The following is a 16,497-nucleotide window of genomic DNA, read 5'->3' on the forward strand; positions in this document are numbered from 1 at the left end:
TAGAAAACACACACTTCTAAAGGTAAGTTCTGTTTATTAAAAAAAAGCAATATATACAAAATATTTACATGAGTAAGAACAATTCAAACTTCCAACATTCTGTTTAGGTTCCAAATCTCAGATATTAAACAAAAAACAAATTCTTTTTAGTTAGAATCCATGAAATTCATTAGAATAACCTTTATTACACCAATTTCTCTAATTAGATCTAGTGTTATTCCCAATTTAAAAGGTTTACAGACTAACTTTTCCTTGTTATTTATCCCTAGTTATTGAATTCCAAGTCTTAATTATTATGGTTAACTTAGGTTTCAGTTCCAGTCAGTATGTCCACAAATTCAAAAATTATATAAATATACAGCTTAACTCCTTTCATGACAATTCTCCGACATCCCAACTCTTACATAAACAAAGTAAATTTCATTCAGTAACTAATCACGGTCTTTGCAAAAATAATCAGTTCTTACAGAAAATATTCTGCATTGGAAGGGGCCAAGAGAAGGTTCATAAGAATGATACCGAGAATGAAAGGTTAATGTATGAGGGCTGTTTGATGCCTCTAGGCCTTAACTCGCTAGAGTATGAAAGAATGGGCGGGGGGGAATCTCCTTAAAACCTATCAAATATTGAAAGGCCTAAATAGAGTGGATGTCGAGAGGATGTTTCCTATAGTAGGGGAGTCTAGGACCAGAGGGTACAGTATATCAGAATAGAAGGACATTCGGATAGAACAAAGATGTGGAGATATTTCTTTAGCTGAGGGATCGTCAATTTGTGGAATTCATTTCCACATACGGCTGTGGAGGCCAAATCATTAAGTATATTTCAAGTGGAGGTTGATAGGTTCTTGCTTAGTCAGGGCATCAAAGGTTACGGGGAAAAGGAAGGAGAATGGGGTTGAGAGGGATAATAAAATAGCAATGACGGAATGGCAGAGCAGACCCGACGGGCTGAATGGCCTAATTCTACTCCTATGTCTGTGGTCTTATGGCGGAAATGTCAAATACTGGAGGGCATGACCTTAAGGAGAGAAGGGAAAGTTTAAAAGGGATGTGCAAGGCAAGTTTTTTTAAAAAAACAGAGTGCATAGAAAATGTTGCCAGTAGAGGTGGTGGAAACATTTAACAAGCATTTAAACCGGCACACAGATGCACAGGGAATAGGGGAAAGTGGATCATATACAGGCAGATGGGATTAGTTTATTTTGGCATCACGGTCAGCACAGACATTGTGGGTTACAGGGCCTGTTCCTGTGTTGTACAGGATGTTCTGTGAAAACCTGCCTCTGATCAATACTTTGGTCACTGAACATAATATTCCCTTATTTTGTTCACTTTTTTTTTGTTTTAGACTCTGGCAAAGCCCACTGAGTATTCTTCTTAAGCCAAAGTTTAATGGAAGTTCACTTACTGATCACTTATCTGAATGGAGGATGTTGCTATGTGCAAATTGACTTTGGCATTGGCAACATTACAGAGGCTTTGTGAGTATACCATGTTAGGATGTCCTAAGATATGAGAAGTACCACAGGTGGGCAATACAATTAACAAAAGAAATCTCATCTTGAACCTCCAACACAGCAGACTTTTGCTTCCTTAGGAGACTATCATTCTGTTAACATTATATGCAGCGGTCATGTTATCATGTAAAGATAACTCAAACTATTTCTATAGATGAATGGCAAACATTTAAAATTTCCCCCACATGTTCAAAGCCAGGAAAACATACTTTGAAGTTGTTATATTCCAAATCTTTCATATTTGCATATTTATATGATGTTAGTTGCAGAGCAGAAGTAAATTTCATCAGAAATATTTCTGTTTGCACTCATTATGTTTGAACATCATCTGCAATATAGCTAATTGGTGGTGGTGTAGATAGTGTAGAGGATTGCCGAAGATTGCAGAGAGACATTGATAGGATGCAGAAGTGGGCTGAGAAGTGGCAGATGGAGTTCAACCCGGAGAAGTGTGAGGTGGTACACTTTGGAAGGACAAACTCCAAGGCAGAGTACAAAGTAAATGGCAGGATATTTGGTAGTGTGGAGGAGCAGAGGGATCTTGGGGGGTACATGTCCATATATCCATGAAAGTTGCCTCACAGGTAGATAGGGTAGTTAAGAAAGTTTATGGGGTGTTAGCTTTCATTAAGTCAAGGGATAGAGTTTAAGAGTCGCGATGTAATGATGCAGCTCTATAAAACTCTGGTTTGGCCACACTTGCAGTACTGTGTCCAGTTCTGGTCGCCTCACTATAGGAAGGATGTGGAAGCATTGGAAAGGGTACAGAGGAGATTTACCAGGATGCTGCCTGGTTTAGAGAGTATGCATTATGATCAGAGATTAAGGGAGCTAGGGCTTTACTCTTTGGAGAGAAGGAGGATGAAAGGAGACATGATAGAGGTGTACAAGATAATAAGAGGAATAGATAGTGGATAGCCAGCGCCTCTTCCCCAGGGCATCACTGCTCAATACAAGAGGACATGGCTTTAAGGTAAGGGGTGGGAAGTTCAAGAGGGATATTAGAGGAAGGTTTTTTACTCAGAGAGTGGTTGGTGCGTGGAATGCACTGCCTGAGTCAGTGGTGGAGGCAGATACACTCGTGAAGTTTAAGATACTACTAGACAAGTATATGGAGGAATTTAAGGTAGGGGGGTTATATGGGAGGCAGTGATTGAGGGTCGGCACAACATTGTGGGCCGAAGGGCCTGTAATGTGCTGTACTATTCTATTTCTTAATATATTAGCCTTGTGATAATTATTTGCAATTTCCACGTTAATTGGGGTCATATGCAGATAAAAATCATATCAAAATATTCAGAATTAATGTTAATAATGAGGGGTGATTGATAAGTTCGTGGCCTAAGGTAGAAGGTGTCAATTTTAGAAAACCTCGCACATTTATTTTTCAACATAGTCCCCTCCTACATTTACACACTTAGTCCAGCGGTCGTGGAGCATACGGATCTTGGACCTCCAGAAAGTGTCCACAGCATAGGGTGATTGATAAGTTCATGGAAGTTCATGGCCTAAAGTAGAAGAAGATAAGTTTTACAGCTCTCATTACATGCACATAAAGGTCAGTCAACTTTTTGATTGATTATGCAGGAAGTTTGAAGTTAATAACTCATCTCCTTCTACCTTAGGCCACAAACTTATCAATCATGCCTGATGAGTTATTAACTGCAAATTTTCTGCATAATCACTCAAAAAGTTGAACTGCATGTGCATGTAATGAGAACTGTACAACTCATTTCCTTCTACTTTAGGCTATGAACTTATCAATCACCCCATGCTGTGGACACTTTCTGGAGGTCCAAGATTCGTATACTCCACGACCGCTGGACTAAGTGTGTAAATGTAGGAGGGGACATGTTGAAAAATAAATGTGCGAGGTTTTCTAAAATTGACTCCTTCTACCTTAGGCCACAAACTTATCAATCACCCCTCGTATATGCAAGGCAGAAAAATACTCCAATTGTCAAAATATTTAACAATTTAAACATATATTTTCCATAAAAATACTTTTTTCACATTAGAAGAACAAGCTATTCTTTTAGCTAGAAACTAAAATACATTAATATGTTAGCATAAGCAGCACATAATACATTCATTTTGTTTGTTGCCATATAATATTGAAGCAAAATTGCCTAAGAAAATATGAATTAATGGGCAAGAGATCATGCTTAATTTTAAATTCAAGAGTTTCATTGACTCAAAACATAACTTTACAGTAGCGGTGGTACATTTAATAAATATTCCAATAAATATCCATTGGAATTTCATCAGGAATAGCATATCATATTGTGCATAATTATGTTATAAAATTATTTCAAAACTTATCACATGCTTTTTGACTTAAGTTTCACCTCAAGCTTTCATTTTCTACAACCGCAACCCCTTCCCCTCCCACCACACACACCTGGAAAATAATTTCTTACAGCAGACAAACAAACTCTGCTGTGCTTGATCTAATGTAGGGAAACAAAGGCATTGAATTACTTAGATAATTGGAAATTGGACTTTGTATAGAACAGGACCTTGAAAAGAAATATCCCAGAGTTGAATAACAGACACAGCAGATTTGCAGCCTGCTGGCGAGAATTGTCACCTTATTTTGATGAATACTAAACTAGTAACCTTCCTCACACCTGATCAGAGATCATTAATTTGTACAAGTCATAAGGCATAGTCCTTAAGCCCACTGTATCTATGCTGGCCATCAAAAACCTGAGTGCACTGATTACATTTTCCTGCACGCAGACCACAGCTTTCTATGCCACTCTGTTTCAAGAGCTCATCGAAATATTTTCTAAACATTCTGAGAGTACCTGCTTCTATCATCCCCTCAGGCAGAATAGAATGTGAATTCTGTCCCTACCTGATCTGCTGAGTACTTCCAGCACTTTAATTTCATTAGCAATAAACTCCTAAAGTAATGCCTGATTAGAACACACAGAAAATATCAGCCTATTGAAAAGTTGTGCTATGTCTCTCAGAACATAAATGCAGAGGATTACTCAAATAAACGAATGGCAATTAAATTCCCAATACATACAGATGGCAGCATGCAACCTATCCAAGCATCCTTAAAACTGTCTGTACAAGTTGATAAAGCTGGAGAACAAAGATATGAAATTTGCCTTTAGTAGCCTGAACACAGATTACAAAAGCAGGGAGGCTATGGTTAAAATCTCAGTAAAATATCATCTAAGCCAGAGATGATCACCATACAAAAGGAGGACTGAGATTGTACTGGTGAGGATGTAGAGGAGATTCACCAGGATACTGCCCACAATGGAGTGGCTTGTTAAAAGAAGGGAATGGGGACCCAGCCGGGTCCCAACCTCGACAGTAGCAGTACCTGCACAGAAGAAAGGTCTGGCAATCTACTTCCATATCTTGCCATGGAAACCCTAGTATAATTATACTTTATACTTTATTGTCGCCAAACAATTGATACTAGAATGTACAATCATCACAGCGATATTTGATTCTGCACTTCACACTCCCTGGAGTACAAATCAATAGTAAATATTAAAAATTTTAAATTATAAATCATAAATAGAAAATAGAAAAGGGAAAGTAAGGTAGTGCAAAAAAACCGAGAGGCAGGTCCGGATATTTGGAGGGTACGGCCCAGATCCAGGTCAGTTGGAAAGAAGCTGCTCCCAAATCTGGCCGTACGAGTCCTCAAGCTCCTGAGCCTTCTCCCGGAGGGAAGAGGGACAAAAAGTGTGTTGGCTGGGTGGGTCGTGTCCTTGATTATCCTGGCAGCACTGCTCCGACAGCGTGCGGTGTAAAGTGAGTCCAAGGACGGAAGATTGGTTTGTGTGACCCTAGGGGTAACCCTAGTAATTTCTAAGGTAGGGATATGTTCGGCACAACTTTGTGGGCAGAAGGGCCTGTACTGTACTGTAGGTTTTCTATGTTTCTGTGTTTAAACCCTTTAGACCCCATGATCCATGAGGTCATGAAGAGTCGGACTGGACTTAACGACTGAAAAACAAGAAGTCATTGAACACTACAGCCAGAAACAGGCCCTCCGGCCCATCTAGTAGTACGTGCCAAACCATTAATCTGCCCATCCCCATCGATCTGCACCCAGACCATCACACTCTGTACCCCTCCCATCCATGTACCTATCCAAATTTCCCTTGCATGTTGAAATCAACCCTGCATCCACTTGCGCACATAATTTTGAATATCTCTATCAAATCTCCACTCAATCTTCTACATTCTAGAGAATAAAGTTCTAACCTGTTCAACCTTACACTATAACTCAGGTCCTCAAATCCCAGCAACATCCTTATAAATTTCTCTGCAATCTTTCAATCCTATCCACAACTTTCCTGTAGGTACACAACCAAAACTGCACACGATACTCCAAATTACACCTCAACAATGTCTTTTATAATTTCAACATAACATCTCAACTCCTGTACTCACTGATTTGTGAAGGCCAATGTGCCAAAAGTGTTCTTTATGACCTGTGGCACCATTTACAGGGGTATTATCCTTCACCTTGTCTGCTAGAGCAACTTCATGTCTTTTTAGCCCTCCTGATTTCCTTCATAAGCATTCTCTTGCACTTCTTATATTCATCAAGTACCTCATTTTTGGAGGGTCAGACACCCTGCGCCAATAGGCTGGTCCTGGACTTATTTCCTGGCATAATTTATTTTATAATTTAATTATTTATGGTTTTATTACTATTTAATTACTTATGGTGCAACTGTAACGAAAACCAATTTCCCCCGGGATCAATAAAGTATGACTATGACTATGATTTGTTCCTGCCTGCCTGCACCACCTTCTTTTTTCTTATCCAGGGCCTCAATATCTTTTGAAAACTAAGGTCCCCTAAACCAGTTATCTTTGCCTTTTATTCTAACAGGAACATACAATTTCTGTACTTTCTATTTTTCACTTTTGAAGGACTCCTCCTTACTAAGCATACCTTTGCCAGAGAACAACCTGCCCCAGTCCACACTTGTCAGATCCTTTCTGATACCATCATAGTTGGCCTTTCTCCAATTTAGAATCTGAACCTGAAGACCAGACCTATTCTTTTCCATAATTACCTTGAAACTAACGGCATTATGATCACTAGATGCCACCTGCCCTGTCTCATTCACTGGTGAGAGATCTAATGTTGCACTATCTCTAGTTGGGACTTCTAAGTACTGTTTAAGAAAACTTCCCTGAATGCATTTGACAAATTCTTTCTCATCCAGCACTTTTACAGTATGGGAGACCCAGACAATATGTGGAAAGTTAAAATTACCTACTATAACAACTTTATGTTTAGAGTCATAGAGTCTTAGAAAATTACAGCACAGAAACAGGTCCTTCGGCCCATCTTGTCATGCTGAACCATTTAAACTGCCTAATTCCATTGACCAGCCCTCCATACCCTACCATCCATATACCTATCCATAGTTCTCTTAAACATTGAAATTGAAATCACATCCACTACTTGCTCATTCCACATTCTCACCACCGAGTGGTTTCCCCTCATGTTCCCCTTAATCATTTTACCTTTCACCCTTAAACTATGACCTCTAGTTGTAGTCTCATCCAACCTAAGTGGAAAAAACCTACTTGCATTTACTCTCTATATACCCCTCATAATTTTGTGTTTCTTGCAAGTCTACATTCTCTCTACAAATTTGCTCCTCTAAATCCTGCAGACTATTGGGTTGTCTATAATATCTCTATAATTTGGTCAGACTTTTCTTATTCCTCAGTTTTACCCATAAAACCTCACTAGACGAGCTGTCCAGTTGGTCCTGACTGAGTAATACCATGACATTTTCCCTGTCTAGTAACGCTACCACTCCCCTCTTTAATCCCTCCCGTTCTATCACATCTAAAACAATGGTACCCCAGTACATTGAACTGCCAGTCCTGCCTCCCTGAAATCAAGGTAGTAACGTCAAAATTCCACGCACTGATCCATGCCCTAAGCTCATCCGTCTTTCCTATAATACTTCCACATTGAAATATACAGAGCTCAGAACACTAGTCCATCCATGCTCGATCTTTTGATTCCTGACTTTGTATGTAGGCTTTCTCCACAACCACTCCACTATCTGTTCCTCTGGCTCCCCGCCCCCCCCTGCAACTCTAGTTTAAACCACCCCCTCCCCAATTTAGCACCAGCAAACCTTCCTGCTAGGATATTTGCCTCCCTCCAGTCCAGGTGCAAACCATCCCTTCTGTACAGGTCCACTTTCCCTGGAAGAGAGCTCAACGATCCAAAAATCTGAAGCCCTCACTCCTGCTCCATCTCCTTAGCAAACAACATGATCTTCCTATTTCTAGCCCCACTAGCACATGGTTTAGGTAGCAATCCTGAGATCACAACCCTGGAGGCCCTGTCCTTTAATTTAGCACCTAACTCCCTGATCTCACTTTGCAGGACCTCGTCACCCCTCCCACCCAAGTCACTGGTACCGACATGGACCACAACTTCTGACTGCTCACCCTCCCACTTAAGAATGCTGTGGAATTGCTCCGAGATGACCCTGACCCTGGCACCTGGGAGGCAACAAGCCATAAGAGGGATGTGTAAAAGCAGGCAGCATTGGTTTAAAGTGAGCAAGAGGTTCAAAGAAGATACAAAGAATAATTTTTTCACCCAGATGGTGATAAAATCTGCAATCCCAAAGGGATAGCGGTCGCAGAAAGTTCATAGTTATCTTAAGTTTCCAGACAGGAATTTGATTCGCCAAGACATAGAAGGCAATAGGCCAAGTGCTCATAAATAGAGTTATTATTAATAGGAACTTGATGGTCAGCAGGGGCCCAGTTGGCCAAAATGGCTGTTTCTGCACCATTTCTGTGCTTGCCTATGGTAAGAATGCCAAGACCTAATGTAATTCGGAAATCAACTAGTCTTTTCAATGAGCTCGGAATAAGCGACGCAACAGACTCTTAACACCATAAATTAGCGAGTTGTTTTGTTATGTCTCCCCTCTTACTCTTTTTCTCTTATTAGGGAGAGAGAGCGCCTATGGTATGTCTTTGGGGTACTGCAAGTCTGTCTTTATTGATGCTTTGCTGCATGCTTGAGTACTCGGTGGGGGATGTCGAGGCTTTTTGCTGGTTGAGGAAGGGGCTTGGGGTTCTAACATTTAACTGTCCTTCATTCTTTGGGGCACTGCTCTGTTTTCATGGATGTTTGTGAAGAATAAGAATTTCAGGATGTATATTGTATACATTTCTCTGACATTAAATGTACCTATTGAACCTACTGAATGCAAAAATAGCAAAATCATTTAAAAATAATTAAACCCCGGATTTGTTGACCTCTTATATGAGACCTACTGAAGTTGCTGGCTTCAAACATTTATTTTGTGCAAGTAAAAATCTAGCGATGTCAATACAAGGTTACACAGGCATCTCCAAATTATTGTATAGATTGTACCTTTTAGTCCTTTCATTCACGAGCTGCAATCTAATTAGTTTCAGAACATGAAAAGAGAAAAGGGCAAAAACAGAAAGATGCATATCAACTGGGGAAAATGGCAATGGGTGACTGATGGAATTTAACTCAGGAAATGTGAAAGGATGCATTTTGAAAAATTAACCAGGCTAGTCCATACAAAGTGAGTGTTACTAAACTGTGAGACCCTGAGATACAAGTACATAATTCCATAAAAGTGGTGACACAGATAGAGTGACAAAGAAAGCATATGGTACACTTGCCCTTATCAACCAAGGCTCTGAATGCAGGAATTGAGCTACCTTGTTACAGGTGTAGAAAGTTGGTTTGGTCACACCTGGAGTAGTATATGCAGTTCTGGTCACCTCACTATATGAAGGATGCAATTAAGCTAGAGAGGGAACAGTACAGATCCACAAGAATGGTGCCTGGACTGGGGATACAGAGTTTAAAGAGGCTGGGCCTGCTTTCCCCTAAGTGAAGATGTGGTAAACCATGTATATTGCTGGTAACTGGGTTACCTGTCTGGACATGCCAGTCTGCTGACTGCTCCTGTGGCTCCTCCCACAGACCCCTGAATAAAGGAGATTGTGTCACTGCTCCTCCCTCAGTCCAGGACAGATATTCAGAATGAATGTGGGTCCATTTTACTGTACTTTCAGTCTTTTGGAGTAATTGATAGTGCATCAGAAGAAAGCCAGGTAGTGATTTTATAACGATTTATAAAATTATGAGGGCCATAGATTCTTTTTCCAAAGAATCTGACTGGCAAGATTTTCCCACAGAGAGGATGGTGAGTTCATGGAACTACTTGCCTGAAGAGGTGATGGAGGCAGGAAAAATGACAGTATTAAAAGATATTCAGTCAAGTACATGGCTATGAAAGGGAGTCGAATGGGATTAAGGCAGATAGGCAGCTTTTGGTCAGTATGAATGAGTTGGGCCAAAGGACCTGTTTCCAAGTTGTATAACTCTAAATTCAGTAGGTAGAAGTGCAGCTGATTTCATGTTGAGAATTTTAAGTATAACCCAAGGAAGGAAAAAAGTGAAATATAATAATAAACGAAATTTAAAAGAAAAATAGGCTATTGTGCAGTGGACTTTGAATGAATTTTGGTAAATCCTCTTCTCCATTGAAGGCAACTCACTATGGTTATGTTTGAAGAATACTATTAGACTATGTTTACATTTGAAGAATACCATTGAACACCTCTAAGGAGTAATGTTACTTCAACGAAGTCCCAGCAATTCAAGAGACGAGAACATGGAGTAAAGAGTTGTAAACATCAATTTGCATATTTTCCAATCCTACGATTGTCACCAATATCGAACTTTATTCTAAAATTGAGCAAACACGAACTCCATAATGAAAAAGTACGTGCTTACACCTAACCTCGGACAGAACTACACAACTCATGTACAGATCCAATCACAAACAGGAGAAAATCTGCAGATGCTGGAAATCCAAGCAACACGCACAAAATACTGGAGGAACTCAGCAGGCCAGGCAGCAATTTATGGAAAGGAAAAGTACAGTCGGACGTTTCGTGCTGAGATCCTTCGGCAGGACTGAAGACAGAAATAAAAAGTCCCGTCGACCGTACTTTTCTTTTTGCATAGATGCCGCCTGGCCTGCAGACTGCCCCCAGCATTGTGCGGGTGTAACTCGATTAGCTCTGAGGAAGACTGGCGGGTCCCATCCCCTCCGTGGGCCCACCGGGCCCCTGCGTTTGGCGGTTGTGCGGGAGGACGGGAGGACGGCGGGACGTCAGCGCGAGCTCCGGGAGACGCTCGAGCGACCAGGCGGAGCCGCGGCGAAGCTCGTCCTCCTGAAGGCGACGACTATGAACGTCGCGATCGCCAGCCTGCCCGTTCCAGGCACACCAGTTGCTTTCGGAACAAAAGCAAAACGATCGGAAACTATCCGAAACCGAACGAAGTTAAACAAGGATACCTGAAACTTTGGTTGCTGCGGTTCTTCCGGGACAGGCTTGCTCTTTCATAGCGCTGGAAGCCATTAGCAGTGTTCTTGCGAGGAGAAAACGTTGCCAGAATTTCATCTCGGGGAAGAAAAACCGTAAGAGGTTCCAATTTAGCCCAGCCCATAAAGAGGTCTTGCGTAATCTTTACACATGCCCGCTGCTAGGTTGAGGTTGTGCCTGTATCATATCTGTCCTTTTCATTGGAAATGCAAGGAGGGTGGATGTATTCGTTATATTGTTTTTCTCAAGGTCACCATTCACTTATTTTATGATTAAAAGGTTTGTTGAAGAAAAAGAAAATAGTCTGAATTCCACCTGGCAAAGCAAGCTAATAGTAAAGAATTGGTGTTTCTCCAGTAATGACCTGCGAAAACGGAAATTTCAGTGTCAATTTTGCCTAGTTCTCGGATCAATACTGCAACAAAGGGAATTAATTAAGAAGATAGATTTATGAGTGTATTTCAAGATGCCTCATCGAAGATTTGTAGGCTTCTTCCTAAAGCTCATGGCCATTTAACGGTCTTTAATTATTTAATTTCTGTTCGATCGCCCGTTCAACCATACTGTTGCATACCATCAAATGGCATAACGTTTTTCCGGACCAAAGTGTGCACACACTACTTATAACTCACACACATAACACACAAAGTAATATTACCACAAATAAATTAAATAATAAGGTACATACGATACAAGTTCGAAAGTAATTCTTTAGGTTCTGTGCATGTTTCTGCAGTGGCCTGCTAGCAGTGCAGTATCCCTATGCTTTTAACCAAAATTGTGGTATGAAGAGTAAAAATTGCGTGTCTGAAGAATATATCACACTCCATTTATTTAAATCAAAACATCACATTTATTATACTTAAGTGTTCATCATAATGAAATCTATATTCCATAGTGCTGAGGTATTATGATCAATTAGGTTAGTTTGGTTGGTCAATCTAAAGTATCAAATTTCTTGTATAACCAACCCCTGCACTGATCCTCTTTCTATTCTGTACTGGTACTGTTGCCTTAATTGTTGCAACCTAACCATTTACTGAATGAGAACACCTTTACAATTTATCCATTTTAAGATTTAAGAAATAAAACTGTTTAAGTACTTAATATTTATGAAATCCAATGATCCATAGTGTTTATGCAAGCATATATATTGTCCAAAAATGTTATTATCAAGAATTAAAATGCAGTTTAATGTGATTAATTCATAATTCTTGTTAGATTTCATGACATTTAACCATTGTCTCAGTTTCACCATGACCTTTACCATGAGACATCTCCAAATAACATAAATTTTGCATTTATTGTGCCATCTTATTATTGTGATTCTAACGTTTCAAGTGACAGCTATGCTTTGCATATCTAAATTTTACTCTACTGAAACCTCCTAAGGTAGCTTCCAAAGCAGGGGCAGTGTCACATTGCCCACTAACAGTGAACTGCCTGAGGCCTGGGATGGGCCGATTTTATATGCAGGCTGTTCTGCCCATGTACAATGAAGATCTGGTTTTCATGTTGTGCCATTACCAGTAATTTATTGTAAGATCAAAGCCTGGAAAACTTTGCAGGAAAATGCTGAATATGTTTGTATGGTATTTCCTTAACAGAGTAAAACCCAATTTGAAGCAAGAAAATTAAGGTGATAAAATTGTGGTCATAAAATGTACCATAAATTACATAAAAATAGTGCAAAAAAGGAGTAACATTCAGTCTCTTCACAGATTACATCAGTTCTACCCCTTTCCAGTTTACTTTAAAACCAAAATTATACACTCATAGCATCAATATTTATTTTGACATTGAATTTCATTTTCATGTGTTTTTGTTCATGTTCATCCACCATGTAACACCATCTTGTCTCCTTCTATTGTTGAATGCCTTATTCCTACCTTTGTCATTCCTAACTTGATTATGTTATGTTTGTAATATACTCGTATTTTCCTGACCAGCCCATAATTCACATTCTACTGTATTAGGCTGTACAAAACCTGACTGCATCTATCTTAGCAACTCATCCAATTTATCCATCATCCTGTTTTTTTACCAATCTATTTGTCTCCAACACCATATGTAAAATCTCATCCATATGGTCAAATATTCCTGTGGATTTATTCATCCTTAATTCTGGAATGTCTCCACCTCTGTAAATCTGTTCAAGTTTCCCACTCTCTTGATCCCACGATTTAAGGCTATATCATTAGCACTATAGTCCTTAGGCGAGGAAGTTTTGTTTTATATGAAGTCCCTTCAACTGTCTATCCACAACAGCTGCTTTAAGGCCCACATCACCAATAAAGCTTTCTTTTGAAGGTAAATTGTTATCATCCATTAGAACCAGCTAACCTGATAATTGTGCAGACAATGGAATTCCCTTCCAAATCTCTTGCAGGTACTTGACATCCAAAATTATATCCTCCCTAGACCACAGCCTGACTGGCTTTGTTTCTGATCTAACTGGCTGCTGCTTTTCCCATTTTAGTCCTGACACTCTTGGTGTTCCAACACTGGCTCATAGTCTGAAGCTAAATGAGGAACACAGAGAGTGCTGCTGCTGTCTGGAACGACGAGTTTAATACAGGAACTTGGGTTTGATCAGCATCCGAACCACCACACCTGCTGATTTTCTGATTGCTGATCCTGGCCTGCAGCTTCTCTGCCTTATTTTCACAAGTAGCCGAATCAGCACCGATAAAATTCAGCTGATGTGTCAATCCGCTGCAGAGTCCGCCTACCTCCTTAATACTCCCACTCAAAGATAAATTCATTTCACTTGTGGTAAACAAAATAAGGTAAGATCCAATACTGCTATCATGTGGTGACTGTTCAATTCTTCACATTTCTTAATTTATCTTGCTAATTAATTTTATTTCATTCCAAACACATAAAGGACAGTTCCCCCCTCCCCAACTCTGCCCCCGTCAGGATCAATTTGTCAAGCTTTTCAATGTACAGTAGCTATAACTTCATGGCTCAGAATAACAGAGTACCCACACCTGGATACAGTACTTCGATCTAACAAAGATTTTTGTTCTTTGTTTTTTTATATATTACATGCATCTCTTTGAATGTTAATTTAGTTCTTTTATGTCTTTACTCCCACCTTCAATAACCATGGAATGTTTTGTTATGTTCGAAATGTAAGTCATTATTTTTATAGCTCAGAAATTGGTTCTTCAGTATGACAACATGTTGGCTCATGATGGAAATTGGGTCCAAAAATGAAAGAAATTAAACCTTTCAGACATATCTATTACAACTGATTTGTAGAATGCACTTATAACAAGAACAAGTAGTCGAATACAAATAAGAGGACAGATTGCATGAGAAAAGGCAAGTCACATCTTTGAAGTCTGCTTCTGTTTGGTCCTTGAAGGCTCTTGGTAGCAGATGTAAAGTAACTGTAGTAAAAGAGAGGTGAAGGGAAATATCTAATTTGTGTGTGGCTAAAATGTTGCAGATGATGACATTTCTGGTCAAACAACAGGAATTCTGCAGATGCTGGAAATTCAAGCAACACACATCAAAGTTGCTGGTAAACGCAGCAGGCCAGGCAGCATCTCTAGGAAGAGGTGCAGTCGACGTTTCAGGCCGAGGCCCTTCGTCAGGACTAACTGAAGGAAGAGTGAGTAAGAGATTTGAAAGTTGGAGGAGGAGGGGTAGATCCAAAATGATAGGAGAAGACAGGAGGGGGAGGGATGGAGCCAAGAGCTGGACAGGTGATTGGCAAAAGGGATACGAGAGGATCATGGGACAGGAGGTCCGGGAAGAAAGACGGTGGGGGGGGGGAACCCAGAGGATGGGCAAGGAGTATATTCAGAGGGACAGAGGGAGAAAAAGGAGAGTGAGAGAAAGAATGTGTGTATTAAAAAAAAGTAACAGATGGGGTACGAGGGCCAGGTGGGGCATTAGCGGAAGTTAGAACAATCAGGTTGGAGGAACAACACCTTATATTCCGTCTGGGTAGCCTCCAACCTGATGGCATGAACATCGACTTCTCTAACTTCAGCTAATGCACCACCTGCCCCTCGTACCCCATCTGTTACTTTTTTTTTATACACACATTCTTTCTCTCACTCTCCTTTTTCTCCCTCTGTCCCTCTGAATATACCCCTTGCCCATCCTCTGGGTTCCCCCCCCCCACCGTCTTTCTTCCCGGACCTCCTGTCCCATGATCCTCTTGTATCCCTTTTGCCAAACACCTGTCCAGCTCTTGGCTCTATCCCTCCCCCTCCTGTCTTCTCCTATCATTTTGCATCTCCCCCTCCCCCTCCAACTTTCAAATCTCGTACTCACTCTTCCTTCAGTTAGTCCCGACGAAGGGTCTCGGCCTGAAACGTCGACTGCACCTCTTCCTACAGATGCTGCCTGGCCTGCTGCGTTCACCAGCAACTTTGATGTACATTTCTGGTCAAGTTAACTGTATAAACAATGTGAAAGTGGGCTTTAAATGAAGTGCATCCCCATAACCCAAGGAGCACTTGCAGTCAGAAATCTTCAATAATTTACTTGGTCTGCAATGTTTAACGTGCTTTCAGATAAATAAAGTGTTAGGGAAGCAGATAGGCATTCCCAAAGAAGATAGTCATGCATTGTTTTTCTGCTCTAATGGCAAATCTGCCTGGGAATGAAATTTTGCCCTTGTACATTTATTGTATATGGTGTAAATCCCTAATCAGTTCCCCCCAAGTCATGGAATTAGAAATAGTGCTGTGCTGGTTTGCATCAAGAATCCTTTGCTAAAGTGCTACCTGTACAGTTTTTTTTCCCTGACTGCACCGCAATCCATTCAGTGTGGCTATAGATATTTTGCTGCACACTTAGACTTCACCTCTTAAAGAGTACACCTTACGGCCCAATACCACGTTACAGCTGCCACTGGAAGAGAAAAAAATACATTTAGTTAAATAGACGTGGCAATATATAGAAATGAGTGCAAGAATAATCCTGTGTGCCAGCGTGACCAGAAGATCCAGGTGATCATCAATAGAGTCCGGTAGGAGGTTGGGAGAATTGTCTCCTTCTCAAGGAAGAATCTCTTCATGAGCAAGATAGAAACAAAATTTACATCCTCAGAAAATGTGAACATACCAATCACTGAAAGTAGTTGTAACGAACTTTTGATATGCTTTCAATGGGGGTCACCCCGGATGTGAATGATAGGTTGTCACCTGACATTTCTTGACTGATTACTGGTAAATTATGTTGTTGCTAAGGGCTGAACTGCGGAGAGGATCACTTTGTCTAAAATAGGAACAAAGATATAGTCCGCCCTTTAGGAAAAATATTTACCAGGGAAAAACTTAAAAATCAAAACACTCAGTCAGATTCTATCCTGCACTAAGCTGCGAAATGGTATACAGCCACTTTCTTCTGATAATCTTTCTCACCCCCCAGCTGTTCTCCTGGCTGCATGATCTTCCAAGGTGAATCGCTTCGCACTTTTCTAGGTTAAACTCCACCTGCTACTTCTCACTCCAGCTCTGCAGATCCCTACATTCTATGGGCATTTGTTGCATGGTACTCCAGAATGATGCAGACTTTGGAAACTCATTTCCAAAAGACCTGTG

General features: G+C 40.4%; 1 protein-coding gene across 3 annotated transcripts in view; it reads right to left on the reverse strand.

Annotated features, from left to right (window-relative positions):
• Positions 1–11,191, reverse strand: part of msraa (methionine sulfoxide reductase Aa) — a 358,153-nt gene extending 346,962 nt beyond the window's left edge. The window contains exon 1 of one of the 3 annotated variants that reach the window (XM_063035622.1): positions 10,903–11,188. In XM_063035622.1, the coding sequence (XP_062891692.1) occupies positions 10,903–11,008 (106 nt within the window). In that variant the 5' untranslated portion in view covers positions 11,009–11,188. Of the gene's footprint in view, positions 1–10,902 lie in introns of all 3 variants that reach the window. The other 2 variants (XM_063035614.1, XM_063035629.1) reach the window with 2 other exon arrangements.
• Positions 11,192–16,497: the final 5,306 nt, after the last annotated feature.

The sequence above is a fragment of the Mobula hypostoma genome, chromosome 2 (assembly GCF_963921235.1).
Source record: "Mobula hypostoma chromosome 2, sMobHyp1.1, whole genome shotgun sequence".
NCBI classification, from domain to species: Eukaryota; Metazoa; Chordata; class Chondrichthyes; order Myliobatiformes; family Myliobatidae; genus Mobula; species Mobula hypostoma.